At 40.5% G+C, this 20,421-nt stretch overlaps 1 protein-coding gene across 1 annotated transcript in view; it reads left to right on the top strand.

Annotated features, from left to right (window-relative positions):
- The window catches only part of LOC133423697 (tyrosine-protein kinase yes-like), a 38,320-nt gene that overhangs the window by 1,999 nt on the left and 15,900 nt on the right, over window positions 1-20,421 (top strand). The window contains exons 2-5 of the mRNA XM_061713988.1: window positions 14,988-15,298; window positions 18,350-18,449; window positions 19,267-19,365; window positions 20,335-20,421. The exon at window positions 20,335-20,421 is cut by the window's right edge and continues 17 nt beyond it. Of these exons, the coding sequence (XP_061569972.1) occupies window positions 15,001-15,298; window positions 18,350-18,449; window positions 19,267-19,365; window positions 20,335-20,421 (584 nt within the window). The 5' untranslated portion in view covers window positions 14,988-15,000. The remainder of the gene's footprint in view (window positions 1-14,987; window positions 15,299-18,349; window positions 18,450-19,266; window positions 19,366-20,334) is intronic.

Genomic DNA, 20,421 nt, shown 5'->3' with positions numbered 1-20,421 from the left:
AAAATATTGAAGTTAATGAAAGATGGATGGAGGTAAAATGTGTCCTGTGGGTGTTCTGTCTTTAAGGCAAAAGACGGTTTCCAATCAAAGTTTCTATATTCTGTATAAGAGATGGTTTGACTCTGCAATAGTGTACAAACCATAGGTAACTTTTACAGACACGAAGACACACTGAAAGTTAGATATGTATTGTTTTTTGGAGTTACATGTTAGAGCAACATGTGATCCTGTCCAGATTCAATCTTTTCCAGTCAAGGAATTGCTTATTTCAGCAAGACGATGCCAAACCAGCCTTGTATCTATTACATCTGCATGGCTTCACAGTGACCGAGTGTAGGAGCTAGGCCTCCATGGTATAAGGGGAGCATGCTATATGCAGCGTCATTTTTGATTTATGTGCAGGTGTGTGGTTCAGTGTCCTACCCAAAGACTTGTAGACACACTTAGGGACAGATCCACCAACCTTCCAGGTAGGAAACTGAGGAAAACCACAGATCCATGGCTGCATGTAATGTGATACACCAATACTTAAATATATGGTGTTAATGTCTTTCTCTGATGTTGATGACGTCAACCTCAGATAATAAATGGGGAACTTTGACGCAAACAAAATAAACTATATTATTTGTACTTGAGCAACATAGTTTTATTTTTTATAAATGGCAATAAAAGATTCTCCACCCTGTTCTGCTGCTAAAATCACATATGAAGATCAATTGCAAAAGCTTCCAAACCTAAAGTAATCATGCTTCCCAGGATGAGCAATACCTTAGAGAAGGCAGTGCTCATGTTTTACACAATCTTTTTAAGGACTGGGTTGTATCTGTTTATGTGGTGTAGCATATTTCTGCTAATCGAGTAAAAGTTGTTCAAGGAAGAAACACGGTACGTGAGAAATGTAGGCCAATGCTCACTTCATGGGATTGAACATGACGTACTTTTTTTAATCAGCAGTTGATTTTGGAGAGTGTGTTTGGATATCCTGTTTTTGAGCAAAACTCTCCACCGTGTGTTGCCTGAAGTTATAAAACCAAAATGATCAGGACAGAGCTTTAAGGACATTTTTTTACCAGCAGACCGGGCGTAATCCGTGCCATCACATGGGCTTTACAATCCACTTTAGTCGATGCTGCTGCTTCAGACACCCGGCCCTTTTGTGCGCTGACAAATGCATGATTGTAAACACAGCCAGACTCCCAAAATAGTCCACATTTACCCTTTCAGGTATTCCCACGAGTCCCGTTACTCTCAAGAATGTGATGTTTGCTCTCTGGAAGAACAATGCTTAATGTGAGCCCGAGCACAAACTGAGGACCTCTGTTTTCCTTTTTGTCACAATAAATTAATCTGATAATGTTACAAATAAATCCAACACATTTTAATTCCTCTGGAATAAAGTGCTGATAGGAGAGAGAGGAAGGACTGGGCAGCAGTTTTTCAAACTGAAACACTCAAACGCTCCAAAAAGAAATCCTCAAGGTGTTTTTTTTTAGCAGCTCAGGCCTCATGATCAACTCTCATTATAATGTAAATCTCATGATGAACCAGTTACTGATGTTTCTTGGGATGCTGTGAGGTTGTACATGTTGGTGGTCATGTGATGCTCTTCAGACCCAGTTTGAACCATTTGGCATCAGAGGAATGTGGTACACAGTGGCAGGCAGCATCTGCCGCAGATCTGAGGCCCAGTGAAGCTGCACAGAAACTCCTCAGACCCCTCCGGTCAGCAGTCACAGCCGTCCAAGACACGGGGCACAGTTTCAGCCGGACTGCTGGCTGATTGATGGAGGAGTCAACAATCTTACTAACCATAAGCTTGGCTGCTGGGCTGCCATCCAGCCAAATACCTCTGATCTACACCACAGAGGAGGCTGGGACTGTTTTAGTGTCAGATTTTGGGACATGAATAATTCATGATATGCAAAAGAGATTTAAAATGTTTCTCTTGAGATGGAAGTTCTGAGATTCAGTAACACAGTGTTTCTAACATAAGAACATTAAAGGAGTATTTTCATTTCAAAATCTCAGCTTTCCTTTTATTTGCATACACGCCCTCATCTGCACACATGTGGAACCGTACCCAAACACAGCACGCCTCCTCCAGCCGTGCTAGAGACCAGGAGTCGTGCGCTGATACTAGTCAAATGAGCCGGACCGTAGGGGTTAGTCATGTTTGGGCGCGGTACTGAGTTTTTAGTTTTGAGCGCACCCTAACAGAGTCAACAAAGTATTGATGGAAGAGGCAAGTGTTCTCTAAGTTAGAAATTGCAAAAGTTCCTTCATATTTCTTTTTAACCAAAATCTTTACCTAAAAAAAACTTAAAGGGGACCTATTATGAAAAACAGGTTTTCTCTTGCTTTAACATTTATAAAGTGGTCTCCCCTCAGCCTGCCAACTCAGAGAAGGAGGAAAGCAACCAAATTCTGCAGTGTCTGTACCGCCGCCCAGATGAGCCGTCCAGTGTGATGTGGATCTACGAGCCAATAAGATTCTGCTCCCGTCGTTACGTAACGACGGGCGTGATTTACATAGGTTGGCCTCCGATGCGTGAAACCACGCCCACAACTAACTCCGCCGGCCGGAGCTTCGACCATTTTTTCGTAGTGGTGTATCGCGTCATTCAGGCAGCCAATCAGCACAGAGCCTCATTATCATAGCCCCGCCCACTCAGAATCCTGCATAGATAATGAGGTTAGAGAATGGGATGATAAAGACATGGCTCAGAGGCGGAATTTCTAATTTATTTAGCAAAAACAATCAAAAGCTTGTTTTTAAGACATTCAAGGCCTGTTTAAAATAGGTATTAGATGCCATAATAGGTCCCCTTTAAATGTATTCCTCTTCAATGGAAAATACTAGTTTGGTTCCTCTGGATTTTGGTTTCCAAAGGGGCAGTACCAAAGAACAGAAGAAACTGAATTTACAAGAAATCAGAGACAAAAGAAGGGAAGCCACACTAGTATAAACCAAACAATCCAAAACGGCATGTAGAGCAGCAGAAACAATGTTGAATGACTGCAGTCGGTTTTGGAGTGAAAACACATTGATTCAAGGTGTTATTAGCAATTCTGCAGCGACTTTGATTGCATTAAATACTGGTTCTATGATGCTCATCACATAAATCCCACCCCAGCTCCACTGCGATTGGTTTGGTACATTCTTTACCAGTGGAAATGGCTGCGTATGAGAGGGGAATCAGAGCCAATTCGAGAGGGAATTTTTCTGATTTGAATGTGTCTGGCTGGCCAGGCTACTTTTAAACAATATAACATTTTGAAATGCAGTAAATTTAAAATACAACTTGGTCTTTCCATTTCTTTGTCTCAGAATTTTCATTAAGTGCACATTTTGAAGTTGCTTTTTAAAAAAGATTGACGTAAACAGCAGCCATTGGGAGCAGACTTTAGTTTACTTTTGACAGGTTTAAGACATGGAAACAAGTTGCAAATCAATATTGATGTAGCAAACACATTACATCACAATCTGGATATGCTAAAAATCTGATTTGTGCAGGCAGTGTAAACATAGTCTAGATCGAGGTTACCTTGGTGCCATGTACTGTATTTGTTTTTAAGCCAGTTTGATGTAGACATTATTCATGAAAAGCTGTGTTGGTTTCAGTTCAAGCCCACGTCCCGAGGATCCACGCGGCAGACAGGCGACGGTGGAGAGGAAGAACTCTGTTTAAACAGGACGAGACATTCATTAGAACCAGACTCAGGAAGTGTTAAGAGGACGAGGGATACCTGCAGTTAAGAGAGAAAGAAACAAGGTTAACAATGATCAGTAAGTGTAAAAAGAAAGCGGGAGAGGAGAGGTACTCATCCCGGCAGGTCCTGCAGCAGCATATCTAAGAGATGATTACAGGTCACCTGAAGCAGCCCTGTAAAAGTTTAATCAAGAATGAAGGTTTTGAGTCACATCTGAAAGGTTGATGAGGTTGGCTGATGAACGCTCTGTTCCCATTACACTTTTGGGAACTTTTGAAACTATGAGGGAGACGGGTTCTGTTGGGATGATAGGGAAGCATGCAGACTTAGAGCCACAATGCAGCTTGTTCACAAAGGATTTTGTCTGTAAGAAGTAGTATTTTCATTGATTTCTACTGGAATCCAAAAAAGAGAATCCTAAATTGAAGAAAAAAGGTCTCTGCTGTGAGCAGTAACTTCTGTCTTGTCTGTATTCACAAGCAGAAAATTATAAGTCATGCACGTATTTATGCCTTCAAGGCATGTAATTAAATTAACTAATTTGTTCTATGCTGCTTCAGCTGGGTGTCATCTGCATAATAATGAGAGTAAGCCCAGGGGAAGCTCATAGTGAAAAGTACTGGTCCATCACAGAACCTCGCTAAACGCAGTAATAATATAGCCTTTTTATTTTCTGTTTCTAATATATCTGCTCTGCCAGATAACAGAGGTACTGAATGAAGTTCATTTTCTTCATTTGTCCGCTTTAAAAATGTTAATTTTTTAGAAGACTGTTCAGAATATATGCAGCTTTTCAGACAAATAATGACACATGGAAAAAAGAAGAAATATTTGCTTTTCCTCTCTCAAGAAAGTTTGGGTGCTTTTCTAAATTGTGGGAACAAACTGTAGTTAGTTAATTGATTGTAAGTTTTAAGTAACCAACAGAAATACAAAGGAATTGTGTTTTGTGTCTTCTTTTGCATTTTGAAAATATAGATTTTGATGCCAACCAAAAACTAGAAGAACTGAGGGTGCTAATTGTATCAATATTATGCCCAGTCTTGTTAAATACTAGAATTCAGGTGTTCATCTTTTTAGATCAAGAATCATGGTCTCAAGCTGAAACCTGAGGTGCTGATTCTCATCCCGGCTGCTTCACACTTGGCTACAAGCCACTCCAGTCAGAGGAGAAGATCTCTGCCTGATGATCAGGATCTTCTGCTTGATGATGTTTATTCTTTTCTCCTCTTTCCTTGATTGCTAAGTAATCACAAATGTTTTTCAGTCTTTCTAAAAAGAAAGTCATTTTTTTTAATTGAATAATACAACATAAATCACGGTGAGAGTGATAAACACCAAGTTCATGGCCCCGTTTCTGAGCACCAGGATTGCAAACACAAATAACGCCCCTTGAATCTCCCCTGCACTTTCAGCTTGCTCAACTACAGTTGCATGGCAACATTCTTTAAAATCTCAGTCACACTGTTAGGAGCAAGTGTGGGAGAGAGACATCCGAGCTCTTCACTGTGTTATCAGTGTTTTGTGAATCCTTTGTGGAATGATCACTGTGGTCAGGGGAAGTGGAAGCTGCAGGAAGTTCGTCGATAAGACCTCCTGCAGGTTTGAGAGTGTAACACAAAGTATGCAAAGAATGATTTCACAGCTTTAGAGCGCGGAGAAATGGTTTGAATAGCAAGAGTGAACTTCTCTCTGCCACAGCTGGTGCTGAATGTTGATTCAAGGCCGCGTGGTTTTGGTTTAGAGCGTACAACGCTGTCCGAGCCTCTGTTAAGCACCTCCAAATGTGGATTATGCGACGAAATTCACTCCATGGAGGAAAAATGGGTGAGAGCGTGAGAACAGGCCTCCAAAACGGGGGGGAAGCTCCAAAGACAAAAGGTTAAGAGTCACAACCTCTTGAACATCCAGTATCCTCTATAAACCTCAGATATTCATGGAGAGATTTTGGCCCCCGGGGGAATATCTGGATCTGACGCAGATGTCCATAAATAAATTGTTTTGTTTTTTTCACTGTTTATCATATATTTCCTGTAATCAGTCACAATAAAAGACAATGGGCCAGCTTTAGACGAATCTAAACGCTTAACACAGGATGATTTCAGCAAATATCTGGCTTATCTTGTCCTCGAGTAAGAAACCAAATCCCTATCTGCTCACCAGGACGTCTGACCTTGCTGGAATGGGAATATTAAACAAAGATATTGTCCAGACTGTTACACATAACACTCGAAAGGATGCTTCATGGCAGACACAACTGGAAGCGGAGCACTCAGAGATAAAGTATTCCTGATTTTCATGCAAATATTTCTCATCATTGCATAGTTTGTACTAAAACAGTTGTTCGTGGAGGTACGTATGTGTTTTCTAGTGGGGTTTTTTTCCTGTAGAAAAGCATTTTAAATAGTCTGTGCCAAGTTTAGTGTCAATTCAAGCTGAGTGGAATGTCAAGGTTACTTACCTTTTAATTTTTGGTTTCTGTCAAGCAAAACTCATGCAACACTGATAGCGCTTCCTCTTCCCTCTTGGTATATGAGCTTCAGTAATATATTTTAATTGCGTCCTTGTTGGCATGAAATCATCCCGCTTTTGCAGGAATATTCCAGAGTTAAAGCAACCCTGTGACTACTGTTGGATAGTAAGAAGCATTTTAGGTGAGAATGGAAGAATTCTGCAAACCTCTTGGCTGTAATGTTGTTTTGTGTCTGTGCAAGTGAGCTACAGATGTTGCACAAACTACTGTCAATAGATGCAAATGGAGGAAAGATCATGTCCTCTGTCCTGGTTTGTACTGGGGTTTAACTACTGATCTAGTTTGACACTTTTACGACATCACTAAGTGACTTGTGTAGACTTATGGAAAAGTAGCACCGAACTGATGGAGAGTTCTAGATTTTCTAAATTGTCTACATTTTGACATAGGGGCAATGAGATTGAAGTCTGAGTTATGGTTCTGCGTCAAAACGACGCCGTGCACACGCCGTGACCGTGACGCCGTCGTGAACCCTTTGGACTTCTCCGTCACTCCATTTCGCCGCGGTGCAGTAACCCCCGTGACCGCTAATTTGCAATCTTTTCCTGAATGGTTTATCCGACTTTTTCCGGTCACAGTGAATCAAAGAGATAGGGACAACTATTGTGCAAAAAAAAAAAAAAAATCACACATACACAAAGAAAAGAGCGCTGAAAGTTCACAACTGATTCAAACCGGAAACCGGAAATGCGTTGCTTCCAAGCGAACCAATCACAGCCCTCTCGTCCGCGTTTGGTCTGCGTCGCCTCGACGCGTAGTTACAATTTTTGGGAGGTACCCTACGCCGTAGGCACGGCGTCGTTTTGACGCAGAACCATAACTTACTCAGCCTTAACTCTCTTTGGAGCCCGCCCCTAGTGGTGATCCGATTTACTGCAACCTTTCTTCTTTCCAAATTGGCATCAGTCCTGAAGTGAGATTGTTGGTGCTTGATTGCAACCTAAAATGTACTTGATTCATGTCATTTTTTTTATCCTTAATGAAAGTTTACAGTCGTTACCATCTAATAATAGACCTAGGGTTATTTTAACCTGACAGTGTTCCGTTAAACTCTTCACCTTCCTCCGTCATTGTTTCTTTTTGGCTCTAACTGCTGCAACCGGCTGTCTTCTAATGTTTTCGTGCAATCTGCAGTTGTAGGTCATGTTATCATCCTGGGGGCAGTGGGATGTTGTCCGCAATTACAATACATTTCTATAATTAGCAGCGAGACAGACTTTCCTTCTGTTTTTGCGGTGGTGAAGCTCAGGAATGAGCTTGCGTGGAGCTGAGCAGACTTCACAAAGAAAAAAAAAAGTAAATCAGTCGAATATTTGGACGTTAAAGATTCAGTATTTCCAAAGTCTGCCTGCAAATTTTTTTGCATGGATGCATTTACATGCTGAGGTGTGACCGTGTGCCCATCGTGGCTTTAAATTAGCACCCAGGGCATATAATTTTCAATGAATCCATTGCACTGGCCTGTGCAGCCAAACCCCACAATGCTATTATGTAATGGATGGCTGATTCAGACGATCGATTGGGAATTAACTCCAGGCAAGGCATGCCCACTCTGTGTCATCACAGCTGGAAATCTGCATGAGCCTGTCAGACTAAGAGCCCTCTGAATTTGTTCAGGGTCAGAACATCTATGGAGGCAGGGGGTCTTTGCTGGTTTAGCCACAAGCCCCTGGTGGCCACTCTCATTATTTATTTATGTGTTTGTTTTTACATATTCTTCTGTTGCTATCCTCTTAGGACAAATCCTCCGTCTCATAATCCTCCTTGTAGTTCCAGCTGTTATAGGGCCGATGCCCGGTGGCTCCCCTCTGATTCAGACACCCTGTCGTCATTTGCTGTCCCCCCCTCTCTCTCTACACACGCTAACTCTTAAATCCCTCCCTTTGTGCTCGTACAGAGTCTAAGATGAATTTTATCAGTGTTTTCTTTGCCTCCGCACTGCTTTTACTTATCACTCTGGATTTGAGGGGAATTGTGAGACTTGGATTTGTGTGTTAACACCAGAAACTTACCGCAGGACATGTGGTTTGTGTGCACTCCAGCACGCTGTAGAGAGTGGTTTTAGCTCAATGTTCAACTGAATATGACACGCTTCATGCTTCTGTGTTAATAAAATATGATAAGTGAGCAGGTTTGTGCATAAACACCCTCTATGATATGCTCCAGTGGGTGTTTCTTTATATATTACACTGTTTAAGACGCATAATATAAAGACAAGATCATTTTCTAACAACCTTTTATGGCAAATCTCTTAAAATCATGCAGTTTAAATGTACATTATGAATAAGATGGTGACACGGTTCAATAAATGAAGTCGTCTTCTTGAGTTAAAATTAATGCCTTTCAGCAACTTACCTATAGCAGCATAAAAATACTTTGTTTCATGTTTAAATATCAGTTTTAGCTCTGCAGGCTGTGGTGGGCCTCAGTCCCTGATAATCACAACTTTCTGAGATAGATAGACTAGTTTATGTCTGTGAGTTCAAGTTAGACATTACAGTCAATAATTATGTGTTTCAGGTAAAGAAACATTGTTTGTGACTAACTTTCCGAACTAAAGCAAGGCACCTTTTGTAGAAATGAACATCTACTCCCGAGCCGAATTAAAAACAATCCTTTTGCACTCAAAAACGAAATGTTAGCAGGTGTTGGTTGTTTTTGTTTACCAGTGTAGTAAATGGCTGTATCCAACACGCTGGGGGTTCTGGTTGTACAGTATAAAGCTGCTAATGACCAAACTCTGCAGTGTCTCATAGAGCTCATCGTGCTACACAACAGCGTGCTTCGTTGTCAGACCGCAGGTTTTTCTCGGGATTCCAGCTCCACATTTGGGTTCAGGAGGCAGGCACCATCTCTACTTTTAAAATGAGGCTAAAAACATTGTTTCTTTGTGAACGCTTAATAGCTAGAGCTGGCTGAAATGATCCTGAAACGTTGTAAATCATCACAACGTTTGAAGACTTTCCATGAGGAATGGTCCGCCTCGCCTGTGTTTTCCTGTCTACACGCAAACGGTCAGATGAAATGACATTGTAAGTCTTTTCCTACACTCTGTATCGTAACCTTGATGGGAAACGATATGAGGTGAAAGCAACACAAATGAGTTTTCATGTTAAAATATCACTTTTGATTTCATTTGAAAGCATATCGGATTAGTTTTAGGAAGTGTCATCAATCACTTCTGGTCTCCCGACCAAGTTCGACTAAGTAACTTTAAGCCCTGATGTCTTTTGCAAAAGCTACTTATGACTTTACTATGTCGCACAGCAACAATGATACAGTTATCTCACATAGATACAGAGGCAACTAAGAAACACAAGAAGTAAAAGTAATGACGAAAGGAATCACGAATGAGTGAACAAGAAAGACGAGAAATCCCAGACAGTGTCGCAAAAGCAGCGTCACCTACAAGCCTGTAGAGGGACCTTTTGAGCTAAACAAATAAAAGAAAATAATCATACTTAATGTTTTGTTTTTGTATTTTATTAAAAGGAAGGATGCAATTGAAACATTTTCGTTAAAATTTAAAGAATTCTTTCATTTTTTTAAATTACTTCCAATGATGCACCATTTCACTCAGTTCACTAATCCTCCTTTTTCAGTCGTTGGTCCTGCATTTCTGCTCCAACTCAGCAGATCAGTATCTGTGGCTTCAGAGCTAGATGTTCCTGAACTAGGATTACTTACTTTGGTTACCTGTTGTTTTGCTTTTTGTCTCTCTCATTTGCTTTCCCTCTTTTCTCTCTTTCTGTTCTTTCACTCTTAATGGACCGGGTGGATGGCCGTCTCCTGTGATTGTTGTCATGAAGGGGTTTTTTCCCACTTCACTGTGATCAAACATTGCTTAGCCGGAACTGGTTTTGCTTCTTTAGCATGATTTTTTTTTAAAGGTGGATTTTTGTTTTGAATTTAAGCTAAATATATAAAAAGGAAACTGGCTCGGTGACTGGGAGCTGTTTTTTTCTCTTTTTTCTATTGCACCTTACAGCAAAATAACTAATCATCATCGCTGCATCTGGGATTGTTGCTGTCAAAGTCGTCTTTTTATCGACTGCTGCAGATCTTTCCACTAAATGCAGCAGAACATTTGTTCATATTACCACTTGCATAAGCTAAATGAAATGAAAAGAAGAAAAACAAAACCTTTGCACAGCTTCAGTTGACAATCAACAAAGGTGGAAAAATCAGTATGACCTGATAATATGTTAAATGTACACGGTCTTTGAGATCCCAGATAAGTTTTCCCAGCATTCCATATAGCAGTTGATAAATCTTCCCCTTGTTCAAGAGGCTAACGTTAACATTTATGTGCTCAGTTTAGTCCAGCTACGGCCGAAGAGCTACTAGGGATTTTAGTCAAATGCTTGTCTTTGAGCCAGTGCACATGGATGCAAAGGAAAACTGACCAAAGGAAGTCAGACTCTGGTGATAGTAATGGCTACCGGTATTTGGGATTTTCTGGTTGACCTATCGAACTACAAACCAAAACGGCAAATAAATCGTTGTTCCCTTTACACTTTCTTATTCTCTGTATTGCATGCTTTTGGTCCAAGGGAGGAACTGTTTCAGTCCACTTGAACGTTTACATGTAAAGATTAGCTCCACTTCAACAACATGATTCAAGTGATTTAGTTCAGACGTTCACTCTAGTTTGATTTTAGTCAGACTGAGGTATTTCCATGTACTTTAAAACTATGGTTTCAATTGGTCTAATCCAATAATTCTGTTTTCTTGACACGTAAACTCCCCGACTCGCATTAACAGCGCTAGAAAACAATGCAAAAAGACAAAAACTAAGTTATTAAACATTTCTGTCTTCTCCATCTAATGTATCAGGGGTCATTTTTACTTCTCTTGTTGAGGTGATGGGAGATCAGACCATGCAAAACGAGACGAATAGGAGTCATTTGCAGCAAAGGTCAGACATTAACTAGGAGCTCGACACTTAATCATCAGCGCTCTGAGCCAACAGGACCAAAGATTGAATTTTACATATCAGCATATAAGTTATTTTAACAAGTAGGCCACCAATCAATCCCCTGAATGTATTAACCTTAAACTGTCTTTGAAGAAGTCCTGAGACATCTTTTTCAGAGCAACCACATTTACAGGAGCAATGTTGCTCTACTGAAACTACTGGTGAAATGCTCTGTTTAAAGAGCAAATACTCCTGCAACACTGGCTCGTGTGTTGCACTGACCAGACGCGCCAGCCTCTCATCTGTCTGATAATGAAACACAGAATCCATCGCAGTCAACCACTGAGTGAAGCCTCGTGCTTTCCATGACGGCAGTTTCATCCTGAGGCAGAAGGAAAGTCTTGGCTTGCACACAAAAAAAAAGAGAGATCTCTTTTCTGTGCCAGTGTTCTCAACTTGTTGGCTGCATATCTAACATCTGAGATTAGATTTATTGGCATATTCATTTGAAACGTTTTGTAAGAAATCAGTTTGATTTCGAAGCACATCCTGAGATGGAACACTCTTTTTTTTTTCTTTTTTTTTGTAGATTTGTAGATGACGATGAGGTGCACGTTGCAGTTTAACCGCTTGTACGTTTAATTTGTGGAAAGTGCACCAAATGTTGGGAGGGTTTCTGCGGCCTGTCCCCATTTTTGCTGGTTCCCCCGGTAGCTCAGCTGGAGAACTCAGTGAACTCTTGATTATGTACCTCCCTCTAGGATGAGGAAAAAATCCCTCCCACCTCCCAACATCAAGGCCACTGCTCCAGAATCAGAGTAGGACGTATTTACCACAGCAGCAGATCCTCTCTAATAACTGATGATTGTGTGATTATGACCCTGTAATTCGGCGAGCTGCTGTCCTCATCACTGCTGTCAGCATCTGTGCCACCGTCCTGCTCAGTAGCACTGTTTATCTTGTGCGCTTACAGACCGAATATCTACGCCGCTCGTGATTAAAACCCTGGTTTTTTTGCTTCTATTGTTTCACTGCACCGTACCGTGTAAGTGCCAGTCAACCAGGTCCAAGTCCTGCAGCCGTTATTGTTGGCGAAAGAGACCGTTCAGATCTCCGCGTGCTCAGACTTCTTTACGAGCATGTCTGATTGTCTCCACATTTTTCGGGGCCTTCACCTCATGGAAGATTGACTCAGTCCAAAATATGTTACAAAGAGGAACGGCAATCACGCAGATGGAGACGCGATAATGTTTCTAGGTCTTCTAGCGAGGTCAGGTTGAAGCATCGACAGGCGAGAGGAAGAAAGGGTCTCTACTCCTCCACCAATAAATATGTGAAAGATAAAACAAGTTGATATTTTTCTATGTTTTTTAACTTTCAATTAAAAAAAAAGCATGAGCATATTTGCTGCATCTACTCATCGGTTTATAATTGTTATTTTTTTGTCTTTTAGTTATTTAGCAGCTGTCTACTTTTGGTTATTTATACACAGTGTATATATCTTTCAACCATCTTTAGCTTTGAGCTCTTATCTTGTTTTTTGTGTCCATTGATACTTTTTTTGATTTTCTTCTCATCCTTGGTTTATTATGTTTTAGTTTTTTGTCACGTTGTGTATTTTGGTTGTCATTTGATTGTTAGTTTAACAGCTGACTTCCTTCTGCATCCTGTCTGCCACTGCAGTAAATGAAAAGGCTTTATTAATAATAAAACACTTGAGTTTTGGTGTTTAAGCTCACATCTAATCAGTTTCCATTTATTTGACATAAGTAGAGATATTGGAGGTTATGAACATAACTTAACCCTCGTGCACAGAATCACCGCCGACAGGTGGGGAGGAGGCAGGATTTCAGAGAAGCAACGCGCTTGGCAAGTGAGCAACAAGTAGCTGTTGATCCTTGAATAAACCATACATGATGAAATTGGAATAAAGGTGAAAACTCTGCTCAAGATGTGTATCTGAACTTGGTCCCAAAGGGTCGCTTAATTCTCAAAGAACAATGATTAAATAAATCCTGTCCATACATCACTGTGCGAAACCATAACAATACAAGCTGCACACTGATTAGTAACATTAACTCAAATTTTCTGACACTGAATTAAGTTTTCCAAAGGATAATTTTTTCTGGTGTGTAAATACCTGTATTTGTGAAAATACATGACTTCTTTTAGTTCAAGCCTAAAGGTTTTTGAGGTGGTTTGGCATCATCCTCACCTAAAGAAAGTTTTTACTCTTGCTTATAACCAGTTCTGGCATCTATGGGGCTACGTCACCTTTGCTAGTACGCCAACCAGAAAGTAGTCTATGTTGCAGTTCCTCCACTCACCACTGGGGTGCACCGGTTCCAGCCCATCTCTATTGATCCTCAAGTAAAATTGTTGAATTTTGCTGAAGAAATAGACATTTTTACAGTTTTTTTTTTTTAACATGTTTCTTTATTGGGTAATCCATGTAAATTATATTACACAATAAACATTTCTTTTAAAGGGTTCGACAGAATACCCCGTTTTATATTTTACCATACACACTCAAAAAAATAATAATAAATAAATAAATAAATAAATAAATAAATAAAGTAAATAAGGACACAAAACTTAACATAACAAACACCCCAAAACACACACACTGCAAAATATGTAATTATAAACAGGTCCCAAAGTAAGTACCGACCAATAAAAAAAACAAAAAAAAACAAAAAAATAAGATAAATAAATAAAAATTAAAATAAACTGACATAAGAGGAACCCTAAAAAAAAATGAGACATGGTTAGCAATATCATACTTCTCTGTAATTAAGTTAAATCAGATAAAATTAATCTTCCAAGGATGCCAAAGAATTAACAAAAGAAAGAATAGGTTTTTACAGTTTGGTCTCTATTATCTAAGTTAAATATCCATGACAACAGGATTGCTGTTGAATTTTGTTTGTATCACATCGAATAAAATTGCATAGAGCACAAAATGTGTGTATAATTTAGATGTGAGGTCTTTTAATTGATGGCCGGCACAGCCAATGGCTAGTTGTTACCACTTTAGCTACTTAGCAGTTAGCAATGTCTCAATTTAACTTTGGCTTTGGCAGCACATGTAGCGACATTTGAAATGAGGATGCCTGAACAGTTTACACCATCTGAGCAGTTTTCCTGGTTCTCAACCAGTGCCAGAAAAAGGAGAGCTGCAGCTGAGTTCAGCACTTCCTCTGAACCAGAGCTCTGCTCAGTCACAGAGAGGACGATGTTACATTAATGATCAACGGCTACGCCCTCAGAGCCAATGCTGCAGCTCCATACTCAGTACTCGGATACTACAGCTCAGTCAGTTCAGTGAGTGGCAGAAAGAACAAGTGGATGTAAATGAACGAGGGAGAAATTAAAACAATCTATTGATCTCAATGTTGTGTAAATAAAACAGAAATATATAAGCATCAACCTGGGTCTCTTTACGTTTGTTGGAAGAAAGAAAATGCTCAAGGGAGCAAGAATATCAAGTGTTTGATCAGAACAGTGAAAATGAGTGTTGAATGCTCATGGCCACGTTCAGTCATGAGTCATCAGTGATCCAAGCGGATTTAGTATTTACCAATATGTCCTGCTACAGCACAGCTTATAGTCTTATTGGTCGAAAGAACAATAGAAAAAAAAAAAGATTTACATGATAATATGAAGTCAATACATTTTCATTTCATAATATTTGTTCCAGTGCATGCAGGCCTCATGTTGCAGCTGTTAATCCTGCTCCTCCCCGAGCTCTTCGCTCGCTGCAGCCCTGTATTCTCAATTCCGTTGTGATTAAATCAACCTCCTCTTCTACTTGCATGCGTCCAGGAGGGGCGAGACGATGGGCTGCATAAAGAGCAAGGAGGACAAAGGCCCGACGATGAAGTATCAGCAAGAGAACTCCCCCGCGTCAGACCCCGCTGCCACCGCCACCACGCCTCACGCCGGCCACTACGCACCAGAACCCACCCAGCTGCAGCAGAATCAGCCTCCCTCGTCGTCCTCCGGCTCTGGAGTTGTGAATTTCAACCACGCCCTCACACCGTTTGGGGGCTCCTCGTCTGCCATGACCCCCTTTGGGGGAATGTCGACCTCCTTCTCCGGTCCTATGTCCAATTCCTTCTCAGGTGCCGTCTCAAGTGAGTAGTATTTTTTTGCATGTCGTAGGGCTGGGCGATTTTGGACAAAAATAAAATCCTGATTTTTTTTTTTCTCTGAAAACCCGATTTTCGATTTCGATTTCGATTTTTTTTTGGTAAAACTACAAAAGACAATGGAATAAATTGTTTCAAATATTTTATCTTTATTTTTAAAGAAAAATAGCAAACAAATTTCCCTATTGGGAATGAAGTGCAATTGAAAGATACTGTAAATCCTCCTTGAGTTTAGTAAAGTGACAACATTTACAATTTTCTTGACCAAACAAAGATGACTAGACGAGCTCTGTCTGTAATGCAGCTGCAAAAAAGGAAAATCGATTTTCCGATTTTCCTTTTTTTAACATCGATTGTGATTAATAAATCCGATTTAGATTTAAAATCGATTAATCGCACAGCCCTAGCATGTCGCCATTAATAAGGATATTAAGGCCAGATTGACTATTCTAGACAAATGGGTTCGTGATTGCAGATCATAAACAGGACAGATGGCAGAGTTTAAGTCCGTGGGACAGGGTCCCAAAATCCTGTGGATGGGTGAAACACGGGCATGACCGCTTAATTTCAGTAATGAGCAACGCAGTCACAAATGAGCGTGGCCTCGCAGACAAGAAGACTTTGTCATAATTAGGAGCCCGTTATTTACCAACAACACAGACATGTCTTGTTCTGTTACAACACAGGCGGTAAAGGCTTGAACCTCATAACCCGGTTGGATAAAATATTGAAGATGTTCACTTTGGCCCAGAACAGAAAGGCTCTTCCTATCTGGTCTGTTTTGATGATAAGCTCCTTCTTTTTCTTCAAAGTCATACGACTTCAGTTTAACTACATTTCATCATATTTCATGGCTTATGAAAAGACAGAACAGACAGAAGGCGGTGCTGTACTGTATATAGTCCAACAACCATTTGGATTTACTTACAGATTGCTCCAGGTCACATGATTTAAAAAAAAACAACATAAAAAATGAACACGTGATTGTAAAACTGTGGTGAATCACCTTCTCCTCACTATACTTGTGCTTGATTAACATCCAGCTGCTGAGATTTGACGTACAGCAGATCCAGTGTCTTGGCTCAGCGGATGACAGTGAATAATGTTCCCCAGCTAGCATCTTGTATCAAGAATGAGAGAAAATATTAGCTGAAATGCCAAGTCTTGTGTATTTGCTCCCGTGTATGAATCTTCCGTTGCAGCCCTTGCTTCATCAGTATTTTCTGTCATTTCTGCGGTGTAGTTGTGCACGGTGTGGTCACAGTCTGGAGGAAAGACATGGTTTGATGCATCCATTTCCAACTGTATTCATTTAACATTTGTATTCTTGCAGCTGTTTGCTTGTGTTTTGTGAAATATCCTGTTTTGATGAATGTGGTCACAGTTAAGCATGACTTCTAAATGTCAAGTTTCTATTTTCCTGGCCTTGAGGTTCAGAACACTGCAACTTTTCTTTGAAAAAAACAAAAACAAGAAACACTAAAAGCCTTTTTTTTTACTGTCATTTTTACTTTTCATTAATATTTGTGATCTACTTCTTTTTCTAACTCATGATAATGTAAAAAAAAAAAGGGAGCCTGTAAACAACTGTGTAGTCCCTTGTGCCCCCGGAGGTCGGTCACAAAGAGTCAACATCCTGAAGAACCTGGGGATTGGTTCCTCTGGATTGAACTCTGCAGGACCAGCAGATGCAGAAGAAAAATCCTCTGCACATAATTGATTAGACATGCAACCCACCAGAGAAGTGAAGCATGTGACATGTACAAATCAACACCCAGATTAACATCAACTAGACAATCCAAACTGTGCTTCAGTGCAGTAGGAACGCTGGTGAATGACTGACTGTTGTCACTTTTTTTTAATGAACATTTATTTATTTTAATGCATGATAAGCAATACTGTGGCCATCTTGTTCCCTTTGAATAATAGCTCTTAGATGTCATTAAATAAAGCCCCCAGTTGGTTTGGTACCTTCTGTACCGGGGGAAATGGGTGTGAATGAGAGGGGTACGAGTCCCATAATCACGAGATAGTGTTGTCATGAAGTGACGAGGTACAATTGCAGTAAAAGCTGATAAAATATCTTGAACTTCAAAGTGGACTCTTAGTTACAACCAATACATTGTGTTTTAATGAATAAATTTGACTTTTCCCCTTTTATTAACCTATTGCTATGCATGCATATATAGATTATATTCAGAGTTCTTTATTTTCCACACAAACGGTATACATTAAATCATTGCTGCTGCAAAACCTGATAATCGTACATGTAAATGAGAGAAAACATGGGAACACACTCAACATTGAGGCCAACTTTTACCATCTTATTAGCAAAAGTGTCACCGCTTCAGCCGGTCTGTGTGTCTTACAGTTTTGACAGTTAACACGAGTCCTGCTCTCAACTATGATCCTCGGACTGAACCTTCCCGTTTAGGTGGGATTTGGGTTGTAATCCTAATCTGTGCTGGATTATCTGCACTCAGAGGGGGATGAAGGTGACACCACTGCGGTGTCTGCTTTCTGCAGGTGATAATAGCCTCATTGCTGACAGCACTGTTGTCAGCGGCCGCGTGAAAGTCATTCATTTAGGATTATAGGTTCAGTGTTTTACAGGACGTTGACACTGGATGTGAGGATGAGCCGATATAAACCACGAAGTAGTGAACTGTGGCGTTTAATGAGTCATTTGACCTCTCGCCGCAGTAACCTTCCCCTGCTAATCTCAACATGATTATGACATTATGACACGTCTCATAAGAAACTGGTTTGATGTCCCGACTCGTCTTTGGCTTGTGTATAAACTTAACTGTCTGCCCGTGCAGCCACGGCCATATTTCCAAGCCGGCCGGCCGCATACACAATAAAATTACAAGCTGAGGAAATCAATACAGACCGTGGCGAGATGGGATTTATCCAAATAAACCTGTTTGCACGTCACCTTGCTCATATGCCACATGTCTGTTACCTGCATCGCTGTTTCCTGTCTCTTTACCCACTTTCACAAACTCATGTTATTTATTCCTGTATTGGTTTTAGGTGGTGTTACCTTCTTTGTGGCCTTGTATGACTATGAAGCCAGAACAGCAGATGATCTAACGTTTAAAAAGGGAGATCGCTTCCAGATCATCAATAACACGTAAAATATTTCTTCACTTTCTTTGTATATTAATGTTTCGTAGAAAGATCCAGATCAGGGGTCGGCAACCCGCGGCTCCAGAGCCACATTTAGTGCTGCCCTATTGGCTCCTGGAGCTTTTTCAAAAATGTTTCACCTTTTTTTCTATTTTTTTCTTCTTTGTTTCCTTTTTTCTTCCTTTTTCCTTTCCTTTTTAATCTCGATATTTCGTCTTTTTTCTCGAAATTTTGACTTTTTTCTTGACGTTTCGACTTTTGTCTCAAGATTGTACTTCAACATTAATCTTGACATTTCGACTTTTTTCTCTTCATTTCGACTTTTTTCTTAACATTTCGACTTTTGTCTCAAGATTGTACTTCAACATTAATCTTGACATTTCGACTTTTTTCTCGTCATTTCGACTTTTTTCTTAACATTTCGACTTTTGTCTCAAGATTGTACTTCAACATTAATCTTGACATTTCGACTTTTTTCTCGAAATTTCGATTTTTTTCTCGAAGTGCATAATGAAAAAAAAAATATTCCCCCAGTTATAACTAATATAGAAACATGCAGCATGTGTTGTCTTCATTCTAAGGCTTATACAAGACTTTTCATTTTTTGCAGCTCCATACATATTTGTTTTTTGTGTTTTTGGTCCAATATGGCTCTTTCAACATTTTGGGTTGCCGACCCCTGATCCAGATAAATGTACACAGGGATGGCTTGTAAATTCCCAGCCATCGTTACTAATGTTTCATCCCTGGCATCAGTCATATCGTCAAACGTCAGACAAGCCCATTTGTCTCATCTCTCCTGTGTGGTCGTCCCCGTGCAGAGAAGGAGACTGGTGGGAGGCTCGCTCCATCAACACTGGGAAGAGCGGCTACATCCCCAGCAATTACGTGGCCCCTGCTGACTCCATCCAGGCAGAAGAGTAAGACTTTGTCACAGCTTTTTTATGGCGTTATTAATCCATCCAATGACGCTAGCGCCATCACGTCTCACATGGCCCAAAGCACAATCCAGCTCAAAATATGAAGAAGCTACACATTCCACCTTTAATGATTGAAGCAAGTAAATATCTGGGATTGCACGTGTCCATGAGTTGGATTTTTTTAGTTGGCAAAATCATGCAAGAAAGTGGAGGTTTTGCACCGACACCCTTGGGGTTATTGCTGTGCTTGTTTTCTAATTTGGCTAATCTATCCATAATTGTTGTCACTATGGTGGCATCATTCGTTCATTTTCCCGTACCAGTGTAAACCTGTTCAGGGTCGCTGGAGCCTGTCCTAGCTGTGATTGGCCGAGAGGCAGAGTACACCCTGGAAAGGTCACCGGCCCATCACTGGTCATGTTTCTTTAAATTGCTTTCATTTATCACCCCCGCCAAAAACTTCAGTTAGAAGATGCAGCCCAGCTACGGCTTCAGACGAAGGTTTTAATGTAACAGAGTCACTGAAGGCCTGGCCAGACATGATGGAGGATTGCGTTTTGTGAACTACATGATTTATCCCAGCATCTTGCAGGAATGAAAGTCTAAGCTTGATTTTTTATTTTTTAAAGTTTTGGTATTTTGGTTTTCTGATTTCTTCAACCTGGAGGACCTGATCAGAGTTTGTCTCCTGATTCAGATTGAGACAACCTCCTTTATGCCTCACTCCTCAGGTTTTGGGGGTTTTTTTTTAGTTCACACCCAAGTGCAATTCTTATATTCGTACTGGGCAAAAGGAACCAATGCGGACTCAAGTCTGATTTCAAGCAACCTGAAGTTTGTAGGTGTGAATGGGGCCCAAACTTTGGTGCCGCTCTGGTTTATTCCTTTGAATTGGTGCGAGACAACGCTGGCTTTGGTGGAGAACTGAGCTTTTTGAGTGTTGTTTATTCATGTGTCGTCTTTCCACAGGTGGTACTTCAGTAAAATGGGGCGCAAAGATGCTGAGAGGTTGCTGCTGAATCCAGGAAACAGTCGAGGAACTTTCCTGGTGCGAGA

The sequence above is a fragment of the Cololabis saira genome, chromosome 22 (assembly GCF_033807715.1).
Source record: "Cololabis saira isolate AMF1-May2022 chromosome 22, fColSai1.1, whole genome shotgun sequence".
NCBI classification, from domain to species: domain Eukaryota; kingdom Metazoa; phylum Chordata; class Actinopteri; order Beloniformes; family Belonidae; genus Cololabis; species Cololabis saira.
The sequence above is the reverse complement of the archived record's forward strand: the minus strand, read 5'-3'. Positions and strand labels throughout refer to the sequence as shown.